Source organism: Nerophis lumbriciformis, linkage group LG07, assembly GCF_033978685.3.
Source record: "Nerophis lumbriciformis linkage group LG07, RoL_Nlum_v2.1, whole genome shotgun sequence".
Taxonomy (NCBI): domain Eukaryota; kingdom Metazoa; phylum Chordata; class Actinopteri; order Syngnathiformes; family Syngnathidae; genus Nerophis; species Nerophis lumbriciformis.
In genome coordinates, this window is record NC_084554.2 from 36,903,812 (window position 1) to 36,921,191 (window position 17,380).

Below are 17,380 nucleotides of genomic sequence, written 5' to 3' on the forward strand. Positions count from 1 at the left end.
CGCGCCTTTCGTTTGTTCTTTTTGTTATAGTAAAAAATAAATATGTACTCACAGTCCCGTCTCGCCCGAGCCAACTTTCTGTTGCCTTCCGGAAAATCAAACACCAAGGACCAAGTCATGACAGTAAGTAAGCAAACAAAGGCTCCTAATTAGTCTGCTGACGTATGCAGTAACATACTGTGTCATTTCTCATTCTATTATTTTGTCAACATTATGAGGGACAAACTGTAAAAATTGATTATTAATCTACTTGTTCATTTACTGTTAATATTTGCTTACTTTCTCTTTTAACATGTTCTATCTACACTTCGGTTAAAATGTAATAATCACTTATTTTCTGTTGTTTGATACTTTACATTAGTTTTGAATGATACCACAAATTTAGGTATCAATCCGATACCAAGTCGTTACAGGATCATAAATTGGTCATATTCAAAGTCCTAATGTGTATTTCCTAAGTTTATAAACATAATATCATTTTTTTTAAACGAAAGAAGATATGATGCCAAAAAATATCGACGTAATCATAGTAGTATCGACTAGATACGCTCCTGACTTGGTATCATTACAGTGAATGTTAGGTGTGGATTCACCAATGGCGTTTGTTTACATTTTGACGGCGGTGAGCTACGGTGTGTAGTGAAGCATGTTTAGCTATTTCTCATCCTGCAGGGATGATACTTGTAAGAAACTCACTTTATTTGTCACCATGGAGGCGAGGATTAGTGATTTAGAAGTAGCTAAAACACTGCCGACTGGGGCTGGACTTTAGCTGCTAGCTCGCTAGCCATGTCTTAAACGCCCTCAGGAAGTGTTATAACTTCACCTTTATCGTTAGTTTTTAAGCCAAAATGTGTCCGTTCTCCCTTTTCTGTCTACACACTGTGTCTGCTCATAAGTACTCCGTGTTTATGCGCTGCCAAACATGCTCGTCTGCTCGTAAACCAGAAATGACACGACGTGACGACGACAGAGGCGCGGGGATTGGGGGGGTGTTAGACCGGTTCTTTTCAGAGGCGGTATAGTGCCGAATATGATTCATTAGTATTGCGGTACTATACTAATGCCGGTATACTGTATATGTGTATATATATATATATATATATATATATATATATATATATATGGAGACGGCGTGGCTCGGTTGGTATAGCGGCCAGCAACCTGAGGGTTCCTAGTTTGATCCCCGGCTTCCGCCATCCTAGTCACGTCCGTTGTGTCCTTGGGCAAGACACTTCATCCTTGCTCCTGATGGGTCGTGGTTAGGGCCTTGCATGTCGACTCCCTCTATCAGTCTGTGAATGGGTGAAGGTGGAAATAGTGTCACGGCGCTTTGAGCACCTTGAAGGTAGAAAAGCACTATACTAGAGATGTCCGATAATGGCTTTTTTGCCGATATCCGATATTCCGATATTGTCAAACTCTTAATTACCGATTCCGATATCAACCAATACCTATATATATAGTCGTGGAATTAAGACATTATTATGCCTACTTTTGTTGTGAAGCCCCGCTGGATGCATTAAACAATGTAACAAGGTTTTCCAAAATAAATCAACTCAAGTTATGGAAAAAAATGCCAACATGGCACTGCCATATTTATTATTGAAGTCACAAAGTGCATTATTTTTTTTAACATGCCTCAAAACAGCAGCTTGTAAATTGGGACATGCTCTCCCAGAGAGAGCATGAAGAGGTTGAGGTGGGCGGGGTCGGGGGACGGGTTGAGGTGGGGTAGGGAGTAGCGGGGGGTGTATATTGTAGCGTCCCGGAAGAGTTAGTGCTGCAAGGGGTTCTGGGTATTTGTTCTGTTGTGTTTATGTTGTGTTACGGTGCGGATGTTCTCCCGAAATGTGTTTGTCATTCTTGTTGGGTGTGGGTTCACAGTGGGGCGCATATTTGTAACAGTCTTAAAGTTGTTTATACGGCCACTCTCAGTGTGACCTGTATGGCTGTTGACCAAGTATGCTTTGCATTCACTTGTGTGTGTGAAAAGCCGTAAATATTATGTGACTGGGCCGGCACGCAAGGCAGTGCCTTTAAGATTAATTGGCGCTCTGTTCGTCTCCCTACGTCCGTGTACACAGCGGCGTTTTAAAAAGTAATACATTTTACTTTTTGAAACCGATACTGATCATTTTGAAACCGATACCGATAATTTCCGATATTACATTTGAAAGCATTTATTTAAGTACTTAGTTAACTGAGCATTTTTTTAATAAACCATTTAATATGATTAAAATAAAGTAAAGAAAAGAAATGTAATTAAATTCATTAAATAATATTGTTCTGAATTAAAAAAATCAATTGTTGTATTACATTTGCTGCTGCAGTATTTAGTATTCAACACGATCTTCTACAGGCCTAAACTGGCCACTGAAGGTGCGTTTTGTTTCCTCAGGTGCTGATTAGAGTGACTTCAGCGCGTTATTACAGTTGTGTTGTTGTCTTCACACGAGGTAATCGCACTCATTATTTGCTTGGCTGGCGTGATAACTGCAAACATGCTGCACTTGTTGTTGTTGTTTGCATCCAAAGGTGTAAAAAGGTTGCGTGTTCATGTGATTAATTAGAGCGCTACCTGCTAATCACTTGTCTTTGTTCTTAAAGGGCAGCCACGTCGCCAAAACCGGCGACTAACAACACTTGAGCTGCTTCCGCAGTGTTATTATTGCCACAACTGTGTGGGGACACAAAAGATTCCATAAATGTTACATAAGAGGTAATGGCGGCGACATTATGGAAGTGTCGCGGCCCGGCCGGGCGCTCTAATGCATCAGGAGACGTATTACCTCCAGGGAACGCGGCCCCCTCGCCATAAATAATGCAAGGCAAATACATCACGGCCATGTGTCTCTTTATCCAACATGTGTAGCTGTCAGCTATGATCAATAGGAACACGCCCGTGACGCTAACGCAACACGTTTGGGCGGAGAAAGGACACGTCACGTGGGCGAGCCCTCAAGGCCCTGCCCCGTGATTGACTGCATCATAGAGACCCGGACCATTCTGCGGAATCAAAAGGAAGGAAGAACGTGCGGGATAGGAAGGAGTGAAGGGATCCGGTCAATGTAAGGAAGCAGGAAGGAAAGGAGAATGCCAAAGATTGATGAAAGGAAAGATGAGAAAGAAAGGAATACGGTCAAGAAGAAAGGAAGGTTGGGGGGAGGAATGACAGGACATAAAATGAAATAAAAAGTAGAAAAGATGGAGCAGAAAGGAAGGAAGGATGGAAAGTTTAGGAAAAAAGAAGAAAGATATATTTGTGTGTGCACGAAGGACTGAATGAAAGAAAATAAGATGAAAAAGCCAGCGAGTTATTTCGAAGGCAAGAAGGAACGAAAACTGGGGAAGAAAGATGGAAAGGATCGAGTCAAGAAGGAAGAGAATGAACGATGAAGGCAAGGAAAGACATTTAAAAAAGAAGAAAGTAAACAAATATGGTTGACGAGAGTGAAAGGAACAACAAGAAAGAGAGGGGGAAAAAAACCATATGATTAAAAAAGAAGAAGATAAGAAGTATAAATGAAGCACTAAAGATGGTTGATGAGAAAGGAACCAGAAGAATGAAAAAGAGGAAAAAAGAGACGTTTAAAAAAAATTTGGTTGTTAAGTTTGGAAGGAGCAACAAGAAGGTGAAGTGAAATATATTTTAGCACTTGTTGTCCAGTGACTCAAAGTGTATTTTATTAAGAAACCAATTTTGGATACATTTCTACATACATGTGTACTGTACATGCACTATACATACATGTGTACTGTACATGCACTGTACATACATGTGTACTGTACATGCACTACACATACATGTGTACTGTATATGCAATACATGTGTACTGTATATGCACTATACATACATGTGTACTGTACATGCACTATACATACATGTGTACTGTACATGCACTGTACATACATGTGTACTGTACATGCACTACACATACATGTGTACTGCATATGCACTATACATACATGTGTACTGTATATGCACTATACATACAGGTGTACTGTACATGCACTGTACATACATGTGTACTGTATATTCACTATACATACATGTGTACTGTACATGCACTATACATACAGTACATGAGTACTGTACATGCACTATACATACAGTACATGTGTACTGTACATGCACTATACATACATGTGTACTGTACATGCACTATACATACATGTGCACTGTACATGCACTATACATACATGTGTGCTGTATATGCACTATAAATATATGTGTACATGTGTACTGTGCATGCACTATAAATACATGTGTACATACATGTGTACTGTACATGCACTATACATACATGTGTACTGTATATGCACTATACATACATGTGTACTGTACATGCACTATACATGTGTACTGTACATGCACTATACATACACGTGTACATACATGGGTACTTTACATGCACTATACATACATGTGTATTTATATGTACTATACATACTGTACAGTTAGTACACACATACTGTACATACACTATACATACATGTGTACTGTATATGTACTGTACATACTGTACAGTACATGTGTACTGTACATGCACTATACATACAGTACAAGTGTACTTGCATGTGTGTACATATATGTACATCCAAGCATGTGTGTACATATACAGTATGTACATCCATACACCCAATGTGGCTGGCACTGCTAGCACGGTGGGTGATGTGTGCTGCCCAAGTACACAAGGTCAGTGACTGGGATGGTGGAAGCTGGATTCAAACCAGGAACCCTCAAGTTGTGGGATCTGAGCCGAGGATGTCGTCGTGGCTTGTGCAGCCCTTTGAGACACTCGTGACTTAGGGCTATATAAGTAAACATTGATTGATTGATTGAAGTTTCTGTGCCAGCCGCTCTACCATTGGAGATGAGAAAGAGGAAGAAAAAAAAAAGTGTTAAAAAATGAATGAAAGATGAGTGTGAAAAGAACAACAGTACAATGAAAAAAAACATTTTAAAAGAAAGAAAAAAGTATAAATGAAAGACAAAGATGGTTGACGAAAGTGAAAGGAACAAAAAGAAAGATAAGAAAGAGGAAAATAAGTTAAAGTTAAACGTCCCAACGATAGTCACACACACACACACACACACACTAGGTGTGGTGAAATTATCCTCTGCATTTGACCCATCCCCATGTTCACCCGCTGGCAGGTGAGGGGAGCAGTGAGCAGCAGCGGTGGCCGCGCTCGGTAATCATTTGGGTGATTTAACCCCCAATTCCAACCCTTGATGCTGAGTGCCAAGCAGGGAGGCAATGGGTCCCATTTTTATAGTCTTTGGTATGACTCGGCCGGGGTTTGAACTCACGACCTTCCAGTCTCAGGGCGGACACTCTAACCACAAGGCCACTGAGCAGGTCTAGAAGAAGAAAAACAAGTAAAAAAAAAAAAGCTATAAATGTTTGTCCGCCCAAGTGTAGTCAAGTTAGGTTGCACCTACAAAAAAGTGTACAATATTTAGTATTTGGACTGATGAAGATGTAAAAGTCCAATTCCTGCTCACATCAAAAGGCTGCTCATTTGCATATCCATCTCACCTGTGGACTTTATCCAGGTGCACCGACGGACTACTTAGTGACTCTTTCGAACCATTGCTTCTCCAACAGGACACTTTATTGGGTACAGCGGCGCAATGAACTCCTTTTTGGTCGGCAGCCATCTTCTCGGCACACAAAAAAACCAAACATGTCGACTCGTCAATTATTCCTTCAGTTTTAAGAATCCTGTGCCAACTTCTTCAAATCCCGACCGACGGAGCCAGCACCGTGCTGCGAGGAAGTCTTCTTCTCAGCCGTATTTTTTTTTTGATGTAAAAGACATGGAATGTTCTCGCTATTTTGAGCCCCGAAACCCTCCCATGGCCAGCTGCCCGTCGGGGCCGTGATGGGCTGTGATCAGAGATCCATTAGTCATGTCTGGGAAATGGGCTCAGGGAGCAAAGGAGTCCTAAATTGATCGCTAACTTTGCTTTTCCAGGCATATATAGCGGCCTCATTTGCATATCTGTCTGATTGCAGCGGGGGGACGTGCATGAGGCGTCCACACCGACGGGGCTGAGGGTTGAACTCCCTCCAGAAGAGCTTCTGTACGCCCGCATGAGTTAGCGTCATCCGGTGAGGAAAATATTTGGCTGTCAGGTAAGTAAAGTTGATTTATTTATCCCCACTCCGCGTCACTTTGGCCACCTCTTCTTCCGCCGTTTCCCCAGCATGACTTTCAGTGTCCACACTCATCACGCTCAACGCCAAGCACACAGGATAAAAGGAAACGTGGAATATTGCGAGCACATAAATATGTCTGCGATACTAAACATCCATATGGCATCACTTTGTATAACACTTTTAGAAATAGTCAAAGGCAAAGATGCACAATAGAATAACAAAAACTGGACTTGAGAAAAAATAAAAAATGTTAAAACATCTAGCTTTGTCCCGAAACCAATATTTTGCCAGTACTAAAATGATTTCGATACTTTTCGGTACTTTTCGATACCTTTCTAAATAAAGGGCACCACAAAAAAATTCACTATTGGCTTTATTTTAACAACAAATCTTGGGGTACATTAAACATATGTTTCTTATTGCAAGTTTGTCCTTAAATAAAATAGTGAACATACAAGACAACTTTTAGTAGTAAGTAAGCAAACAAAGGCCTTTAATTAGTCTGCTGACATATGCGGTGACATATTGTGTCATTTTCCATTCTATTATTTTGTCAACATTATTAAGGACAAGCGGTAGAAAATGAATTATTAATCTACTTGTTCATTTACTGTTAATATCTGCTTACTTTCTCTTTCAACATGTTCTATCTACACTTCTGTTAAAATGTAATAATCATTTATTATTCTGTTGTTTGAATGCTTTACATTAGTTTTGGATGATACCACACATTTGGGTATCAATCCGACACCAGGATCATACATTGGTCATATTCAAAGTTCTCATGTGACCAGGGACATGTTTCCTGAGTTTATAAACATAATATACATTTAAAAAAAACGAAGGAAGATGTTGTGATGCAAACATATCGACGTAATCATAGTAGTATCGACTAGTATCGATACGCTATTGTACTTGGTATCATTACAGTGGATGTCAGGTGTAGATACACCAATGGCGTTTGTTTACATTTTGACGCCGGTGAGCTACTGTCGTGTAGTGAAGCATGTTTCGCTATTCCTCGTCCTGCAGTGATAATGCTGCTTGTAAGAAACTTACTTTATTTGTCGCCATGGAGGCGAGGATTAGTGATTTAGAAGTAGATAAAACACTGCCGACTGGGGCTGGACTTTAGCCGCTAGCTCGCTAGCCATTTCTTAAAGCACCTCTTCCTGAGGGTGTTTCAGTGTTTTAATTTCACCTTTATTGTTCGTTTTTAAGCCAAAATGCGTCCGAGTTTGTAAGTACTCTGTGATTGTGCACTGCCAAACATGCTGCTCTGCTCGTAAACCAGCAATGATGCAACGTGATGACAACGGGGGGGGTTGGTGGACCAGTACTTTTCAGAGGCAGTATAGTACCGAATATGATTAATTAGTATCGCGGTACTACACTAATACCGGTATACAGTACAACCGTAGTTAAAACTATCATGCTGTTTTGTTTGGAAGTTCTTAGTATAATGTTCCATTTTTAGATGGACACTCTTATTGTGACTGTTTTATTAATTTCCCTTCTTTCATGTTTGTTTGTTATAAATATCCCGATAGGGACAAGCGGTAGAAAATGGATGGATGGATATTGAGTACAACAATCATGGCAACATTTCAATTTCAATTAATTAAATATTTAACTAAATTATGAAATATAATAAGAAATAATTATATTGAATCTGTTATTTTATGTATACTTTATTTAATGTTCAATGTGTTGATTTCACTGATTGACCGATGTACATATTTTTCAAATGTGTACAACATTTTGAAGTAAATGTAATGTATTTTCAGGGGTACTAAAGTATTACAGAAAGGAGTTTGATGGGTTTTTTTGTGTAACTTTGAAACATTTCAAAATGTATTTATCCGAATTCCAACACTTTTTGATGTCAACTGGGCCAATAAACCCTAAAAAAAAAAACATAATATATTGTCTTATTATTGACATATACTGTATGTAAGTTTATGATAAAGAACAAAATTCTCAGTAATTTACCAGAAACAACATGTTTATAAACACAATTGATTTTTCATTTTACTGTGGGGAAAACTGGCGGCTCATTATAAAGGCGACACCTTTCTGAGGTGCTGATTTTCGACAAAATGGTTAGGGGTACATCTGAACCGATATGATACTAATTCCTGGTACCTGAGAACATTTTCTGTACATTTGTGTGGTCATGTGTTAATAAATGTTCATTTGTTTAATAATAAAAATTTTTTTCCTATTTTTAACATGTAACGGTGAGCTAATATTGATAACTATGCTGTCCAATTGTTATATCTTTTTTTTTTTTTACTCTTCTGAGTCTAAGTCCCTGCCCTTTCTTTTCCACCTGGCAGTGGTCCTCAACGACTGGTCCGAGGACCGGTACCGGTCCGTGACGCATTTGCTACCGGGCCGCACAGAAACATTAATTAATTTATAAACTACCGAATTTTCTCCGACTTAACTGTCACTTGTCCCACTAAACACACTAATAAGCTTGTTAATAAATGTATATTACAACTCATGTGTTATAGTACATTGATAGACATATAACATGTTAATGTGCCAGAATGTAGTCAAAGGCTAATTTTCATCTGCAGTTCTCAGCAGGGTCATTGTATATAGCAGGGGTTCCTAACCTTTTTGACCTTGAGACCCAACTTTACCACTACAGAGGAGCCGGGGGACCTCTCCAATATTAACACTGAATTAGTCATCTTAATCTTGATTTTGATCATATTCAATAACTATATCTTACCTACTTACAGTTTAATACCTTGTCAAATGATAAAAAAGCAAGATTATTATTAATTTAACAAATAAACCTTAGGCTTAGGTCAGGCTGATTTGAAAAATAAGTACTAACCAATTAAACAATACATTTACATACAGTATGTATTATGCTGGGACGGCGTGGCACAGTTGGGAGAGTGGCCGTGCAAGCAACCTGAGGGTTCCTAGTTCAATCCCCACCTTCTACCAACCTAGTCACGTTCGTTGTGTCCTTGAGCAAGACACTTCACCCTTGCTCCTGATGGGTCGTGGTCAGGGCCTTGCATGGCAGCTCCCGCCATCAGTGTGTGAATGTGTGGGTGAATGGGTGAATGTAGAAATAGGTAGAAAAGCGCTATACAAGTATAACCCATAACCCATATGCTGTGCTAAAATAAATATACTAAATTATTAACTAGATGAGGCAATTCCTGAAGGAATTGCATGTGAATGCTCCAATGCTGAAGTTGAACTGAAATGCTGACAGAATGTAGTATGAACATAAGAATAGTTTGAATGTTGAAATGGTTTGAATGTTAAAGAGCTGACGCTGAACTGAAATGCTAATGGAATGTGGTTTGAATGTTGAAATTGTTTAAATGCTGAAATAGTTTGAATGTTGAAATGGTTTGAATGTTGAAAAGCTGACGCAAATTGGTTAGTGTTGGAATGGTTTGAATATGTAAAGAAATGTGTTAGTAGTGACAATTTATAATTGAATAATAGTGTTACAGAATTTCAGGAATTTGTGAATTACCAGGAAAACTGGAATTTGGTTTGGAACTTGGGAAAGTGTTAGTTTGAATGTCCAGGTTGAATAGTATGTGTTTGAATTGGTTTGAATAGGTTAAAAAATTAGGAATTGTGCAACTTGAAAAAATGTCCTATTCATTTCAATAGGAGCTTCCTGGAAATTTGGGAATTTTGGGGAAAAAAAATTTTTTTTTAATGATTATGAGCATGAATGTCCTGAATGAGCTGAATTGGTTGGTGTTGGAATCGTTTAATTCGTTAAGAAATGTTGAAGTACTAACAGTTTTTTATGTGGGAAAAGGTATTTCGGAATTTCGGGATAACTGGGAATTTTTCAAGTTCCTAATCCAACTTGTTTTTTTGTACTGACTAAGAGTGATATTTTGACAATGGAACAGTTGAAATGGGTTGAAAAGTGAGAAAGGTGTCGTCGCACTAAAAAGGTTGAAAAAAAAGGTTGGAAAAATGTTTGTTTGAATTTCCAGGATGAGTCGAATGTGTTGAAGGTGGAATGGTTTAAAAATCGGTTGAAAAATGTGTGAATTGTGGAAGTTTAAAAAATGGGTAACTCATTTTGAATTAGGAAAATGTCCCTAAAAACTGGGAATTCTTGAAAATCCTGGAATTTTTTCAATAATTGTTGAAAGAGACCACACAATTCCTGAACAGGCTTAATATTTGGAAGTTGTAACGGTTTGAATCGGACAAAAAAGTGTGTGGGTTGAAAAAATGTCCCATTCATTTTAATGGGAATTTCATGGAAATTTGGGAATTTCGGGAAAAGCGGGAATTTTTTTGGAAAATGTGAAAGTTGTGAATGGTTGGTTTTGGAATTTTTCAAATCGGTCGAGAAATGTTGAATGAGTAACATTTTTAATTGAAAAATGGTATTACGGAATTCCTGGAATTTCGGGAATACCAGGAACTTTTCCAGCTCAAAAAACAACTTGGTTTTTTTTGTCCTGAATTCTAAGAAATTATTTGACGGTAGAACGGTTGAAGTGGGTTGAAAAATGTGGGAGGAGTAGTCGCCAGAAAAAAGGGTGGAAATAGGGCTTTGGAAAACCAGGAATTCTGGAAAATCCTGGAATTTTTTTCAACTTGGAAAAAGGGTAGTTTGAATTTACAGAATGGTGGAATATGTTGAATGTGGAATGGTTTGAATCGGTTGAAAAATGTGGAAATGGTGGAAGTTTGAGAAATGGCTCATACCTTTTGAATGGGAAAAATGTCCCAGAAAACCTGGAATTCTGGGAATTTGGGAGATTTACCAAGGGATTCCTGAATAGGCTGAACAGTTTGAAGTTAGAACGGTTTGAATCGGGTGAAAAATGTGGAAGGTAGAGCGTGCCAAAATCTGGAAAGAAAGTTGAAAAAATGCTTTGGAGCATTCACGCAAATATGATACTGTCTACAATAAATCCACTTTTAAAACATAAGAATTATCATGTTTTTAACATCAATATGCAGAATTTTCATGGGTTATTTCTGGTGTGGTTTCATGTATTGCATGTGTTGGTATTTTGTCAACGAAAGCTAGTAAAACAATAACAAAGGAATAATATACTTTCGTTTTGGACCCACAAGCACACAATTAGAGTTAGTGCTATTAATATATATATATATATATATATATATATATATATATATATATATATATATATATATATATATATATATATATATATATATATATATATTCTTTTCAAACTTACATTTATTTGACAGTCGATGCATTTTCAAAGTAAAACAGGTGTACGGCAAATACAAGGCGTATTCCACAAAGAGTGAAGAGGCGGGACAAAAATTGGTTTCAGCCAATCATACAAATCCCCCTTTCCGTTGTGTCTTCCGGACTCTTGGCCAATGGGAGCTCTTGGTGTGAGACGTGTTGCCCAATCAGCTGCGTTTGTTGAGACGCTTCGAAGACGTTGGCGGCAGTGTCTGTTCAAAACAGAACGGAGAAGTTTCGGCCACGCTTTTAAAGTCAAAATCTGTTCATTTTCCACGAAGATGCAGGTACCTTTTTGTTTTTCTTGATTACGTTGTTCTGCGATAGTCGCAAGTAAGACTTCGTGGTCATTCGTAATCGCGTATTTTTGCGTAGCTTTAAGTGAGCTAGCATACATTTTGAACGATGTGCCCATATTAACGCTCTGCATTGGTGTTATTATGTCAAAGCAATGCGTCTATTATGTAATATGTTATAATAGTACACCCCATGTGACATAATTATCTTATTTCTAACATTAAAACACGTATTTTACGTCGTTTGCGGCCTTGTCGCTCTTTACCATTGTTCCGCACGAGTCGAGTGGTCAAAACTTAAACTCTTATAGCAAAATGATTGTCCTTAGTACATAATTACATAACATAAATAAAATAGAAACAATATTATTTATACGCCATCCATTTCCTACCGCTTGTCCCGTTCAGGGTCGCGGGGGTGCTGGAGCCTATCCCAGCTGCATTCGGGCGAAGGCGAGGTACACCCTGGACAAGTCGCCTCCTCATCACAGATAGACATCTTGTTTAACAGTATATCGACATATCTTACAAACTCGATATATCACCAAGTCCTCTATATTCATATACAGGGTTGATGAAAAAGTGCAGCACATCGATTAATATTTCCTAGTAAAATAATTATTAGACATCTTATCCTATATAGCAGCTAGTGGTTCGCAGACGTTTTCCACCAAGCAAACACTTGGCTCTCCAAGTACCACCATGATGACCAACATTAAAATACAGTAGTGCAGTAGTCGGGGGTCAGCAACCCGCGGCTCTGTAGTGCCGCCCTATTGGCTCCCTGGCGCATTATTAAAAAAGGGTTGAAAATGGAAAAACATGGGGGGGAAATAATTGTTTGTTTGAGGACAAACATGACACAAACCTTCCCAATTGTTAGAAAGCCCACTGTTTGATATGTTTGAGTATGCTTCACTGGTGAGAGTATTTGGTGAACATCCTTTTGTCCTACTAATTTCGGCGGTTCTTGAACTCGCCATAGTGTGGACTGTGACGCAGCAGTTTGTTTATATGTAAAATCTTCCACTCCTTTGTCTCATTTTGTCCACCAAACGTTGTATACTGTGCATGAATGCACAAAGGTGCGCTTTGTTGATGTTATTGACTTGTTGGAGTGCTAATTAGGCTAGCTGTATGTATATATTGCAACATTATGCCTCATTTGTAGGTATATTTGAGCTCATTTAATATCCTTTACTTTTATCCTCTCTGTATATAATTTATATTTGCATGTCTCATGACACATTATCTGTATGTAATATTGGCTGCATTTCAGATAGTTGTTTGTGTGCCATGTTGTTCCAGACCACAGCAAACATTACCTAGCTTGCCAAAGATTGTAATAAATCTATTAAAATAAGACAACCTGCGATTTCCTTTAACTTGGACACACACATTTATACCTTTGGCCATTAAAAGCCAGTAATTTACAGGAGTTATCTCACCCTCTGAGTAGCCCCTGATTTACTAATGGTTTCTAATGTTGTAAAAATGTGTAGAATAAATATTGAATTTCAACATTTCTGCCAACGAAGATTTGCTTCAGCCTGCGACACATTCATTTTGATAGTAGGCTAATATAGCTAATATAGACACTTGCATCATGTGTTACCTTCATTATAAGACTTATATATGGATTTTCATTTTTTGCGGCTCCAGACAGATTTGTTTTTTGTATTTTTGGTCCAATATGGCTCTTTCAACGTTTTGGGTTGCCGACCCCTGGCCTAAGTATTCATTAAAACAAGGCAGAGGTTTTATTTAACACATGTATTAGTATATTTTGTCTATTGTAACATTGCCAACAGTTTGAACAGTAACACTGTGTTTTGACTATAGGAAAATAAAACACTGGACTTTAATCAAGTCCAAAATAGTTTCTCTCTCTTTGATGAAATAACATTAGAGGAATTGTTAAGATGTGTCAATGGGACAAAACAAACAACATGTTTACTTGACCCATTTCCTGGGAAACTTATTAAGGAGCTTTTTGTATTATTAGGTCCATCAGTGCTAAATATGATAAACTTATCACTTTCCTCTGGCACTGTTCCACTAGCATTCAAAAAAGCGGTTATTCATCCTTTGCTCAAAAGACCTAACCTCGATCCTGACCTCATGGTAAACTACCGGCCGGTGTCCCACCTTCCGTTTATCTCGAAAATCCTCGAAAAAATTGTCGCACAGCAGCTAAATGAACACTTAGTGTCTAACAATCTCTGTGAACCTTTTCAATCCGGTTTCAGGGCAAATCACTCTACGGAGACAGCCCTCGCAAAAATGACTAATGATCTACTGCTAACGATGGATTCTGATGCGTCATCTATGTTGCTGCTTCTTGATCTTAGCGCTGCTTGCGATACCGTCGATCATAACATTTTATTAGAGCGTATCAAAACACGTATTGGTATGTCAGACTTAGCCTTGTCGTGGTTTAACTCTTATCTTACTGACAGGATGTAGTGCGTCTCCCATAACAATGTGACCTCGGACTATGTTAAGGTAACGTGCGGAGTCCCCCAAGGTTCGGTTCTTGGCCCTGCACTCTTTAGTATTTACATGTTGCCGCTAGGCGACATCATACGCAAATACGGTGTTAGCTTTCATTGTTATGCTGATGACACCCAACTCTACATGCCCCTAAAGCTGACCAACAAGCCGGATTGTAGTCAGCTGGAGGCGTGTCTTAATGAAATTAAACAATGGATGTCCGCTAACTTCTTGCAACTCAACACTAAGAAAACGGAAATGCTGATTATCGGTCCTGCTAAACACAGACATTTATTTGATAATACCACCTTAACATTAGGCAACCAAACAATTACACAAAGCGACTCAGTAAAGAATCTGTGTATTATCTTCGACCCAACTCTCTCCTTTGAGTCACACATTAAGAGTGTTACTAAAACGGCCTTGTTTCATCTCCGTAATATCGCTAAAATTCGTTCCATTTTGTCCACTAGCGACGCTGAGATCATTATTCATGCGTTCGTTACGTCTCGTCTCGATTACTGTAACGTATTATTTTCGGGTCTCCCTATGTCTAGCATTAAAAGACTACAATTGGTACAAAATGCGGCTGCTAGACTTTTGACAAGAACAAGAAAGTTTGATCATATTACGCCTATACTGGCTCACCTGCACTGGCTTCCTGTGCACTTAAGATGCGACTTTAAGGTTTTACTACTTACGTATAAAATACTACACGGTCTAGCTCCAGCCTATCTTGCCGATTGTATTGTACCATATGTCCCGGCAAGAAATCTGCGTTCAAAGAACTCCGGCTTATTAGTGATTCCCAGAGCCCAAAAAAAGTCTGCGGGCTGTAGAGCGTTTTCTATTCGGGCTCCAGCACTATGGAATGCCCTCCCGGTAACAGTTAGAGATGCTACCTCAGTAGAAACATTTAAGTCCCATCTCAAAACTCATTTGTATACTCTAGCCTTTGAATAGCCCCCCTTTTTTTAGACCAGTTGATCTGCCGTTTCTTTTCTTTTCTCCTCTGCTCCCCCCTATCCCTTGTGGAAGGGGAGACACACAGATCCGGTGGCCATGGATGGGGTGCTGGCTGTCCGGGGTTGGGACCCGGGGTGGACCGCTCGCCTGTATATCGGTTGGGAACATCTCTGCGCTGCTGACCCGTCTCCGCTCGGGATGGTTTCCTGCTGACCCCACTGTGGACTGGACTCTTACTGTTATGCTGGATCCACTATGGACTGGACTCTCACAATATTATGTTAGACCCACTCGACATCCATTGCATTCGGTCTCCCTAGAGGGGGGGGGGTTACCCACATATGCGGTCCTCTCCAAGGTTTCTCATAGTCATTCACATCGACGTCCCACTGGGGTGAGTTTTTCCTTGCCCTTATGTGGGCTGTACCGAGGATGTCGTTGTGGCTTGTGCAGCCCTTTGAGACACTTGTGATTTAGGGCTATATAAATAAACATTGATTGATTGATTGATTGATTTTTTTGGCATATCAATAGGAGCCCATGTACCACTACTTGAGAATCGCTGCTAAATACTATATAGCCTACTGTGGTTTTGCAATTGGTGAAAGTATGCTACTAGTTGATGAGACATTTTACAACCATGAAGGGAAATCATTTGATAAGCTGCATACTTTGGATTTTCTTCACAGAATAAAGAAAATTACGAGCCAAGGACCACCCAGCGGCCGGTAAGTTATGTAAAGGATATTTTTTTAAACAAAAGAATATAATAACAATGATCGTAGTTAGTTATTTATGGCTTTTGCCATTGCAGATTTAGTTTTAGTAGTCATTTTACAAGTACAGTTACGTATCATTATAACCATTAGGCTGTGTAGTGCCTGAAGAGTTTTAGGAAAAAACAAAATGCTTTTATGGATTTGCCAAGCCTGCTTGTAATAGCTACCCTTCAGAATAACAACAATAAGAGAGAGTGTAATTTATACCATAGGAAATGTCTAATTTGTTTTTAGTTATATTTCTTGCTTGTATGACTTGCCATCTAAATGATATTTTTATTTGTACAGCACTTTACAGTACAGTATATCCTGACTTGGAAAATAACAATGCTAATAATTAAAACACCACAAATAATAACAAAGCGCTATAAGTGCTATATATATATATGTATATATATTATATATACCGGTACATGCATATTGTATTAATATTATACATTTGTCGCCTAAAACCAGGTAATAGTAAAGAACCCAGCTAAATAAAAACACTAATAAACTATGTTAACTTGAATGACAATGAATTTCCCAATTTGAAGAGGTATAAATTAGAGGAGTGGTAATTTGATTTTTGGACAAACAACTTGTTAGCATTAACATATAAACTAGATGCTAACATGTCTTCACATACCCACATGTGTTTGAATAGAACATCCGCTACGCAAGTCAAACATATAAGATGTAAGCCTGATATTGCGCACATTTCACCACAATGTCTGTCTTTTTCAGTTTGAAATGATAAAAAAAAAAACGCTCTCCTTCTTTGGGCTGTTTGCTCTTTTTCCACCTTGATGTAATTTTTCTTTGAGCCATCTCTCCCCTCACACAGGCCATATCACCCACAGTGAGACGTGCCTCACTCGTCGGTGTGATGCTCTCGTGCGTTATATTTAAACAATGTCTGCGTATTTTATTCAAACAAATTATCAAAGCAACAAAATACAAATCTTAGCTTTTTTCTTATTGATGAATCTTTGCTGCCCTTAAAATGTGGAGCCACAACGCTTAAGCCCCAATAAGGATGTATACCGAGTACTGGTATTCTTTGGTACCGGCTCCTAATTTGTTAATTCCAGAAAGAACGTTAAGATTATGGACTAATCGTACTGCTATCGGTATTCTTTTTATCCCGCTGATCGTCGTAATTATGACACGTTGTCACATTCAGTTCAAGTCACGCTACTACGCACGGGTAGATGATAATCAACATTGAAATAATCACAAATAAGAAAGCAACCCAAAAGTTTGTAACAACAGTATTTCCTCCGAGTCCCCAAAGTCACGCATGCTAATAGTTAGGGTCAGTTTGAAGTAAACGCCACTTAATTCTCAACCGCCGCTACTGCACGCTAAATTAACCTGACCGCCCTCTAAGTGATCCACAGGCCAATATTAACCCACACAAAAAAGTCAACGTTTGAAATAATCACTGGGTCT

The 17,380-nt window shown here is 38.8% G+C and overlaps 1 protein-coding gene across 7 annotated transcripts in view; it reads left to right on the plus strand.

Annotated features, from left to right (window-relative positions):
- Positions 1 to 5,684: 5,684 nt before the first annotated feature.
- LOC133609557 (aurora kinase B-like) overlaps positions 5,685 to 17,380 on the plus strand; it is a 28,657-nt gene continuing 16,961 nt past the window's right edge. For 2 of the 7 annotated variants that reach the window (XM_072913514.1, XM_061965243.1), the window contains exons 1-2: positions 11,562 to 11,699; positions 15,857 to 15,895. In XM_072913514.1, coding sequence (XP_072769615.1) covers positions 11,694 to 11,699; positions 15,857 to 15,895 — 45 coding nt within the window. In that variant the 5' untranslated portion in view covers positions 11,562 to 11,693. Of the gene's footprint in view, positions 6,147 to 11,561; positions 11,700 to 15,127; positions 15,562 to 15,856; positions 15,896 to 17,380 lie in introns of those variants that run through there. The other 5 variants (XM_061965246.2, XM_061965247.2, XM_061965245.1 and 2 more) reach the window with 5 other exon arrangements.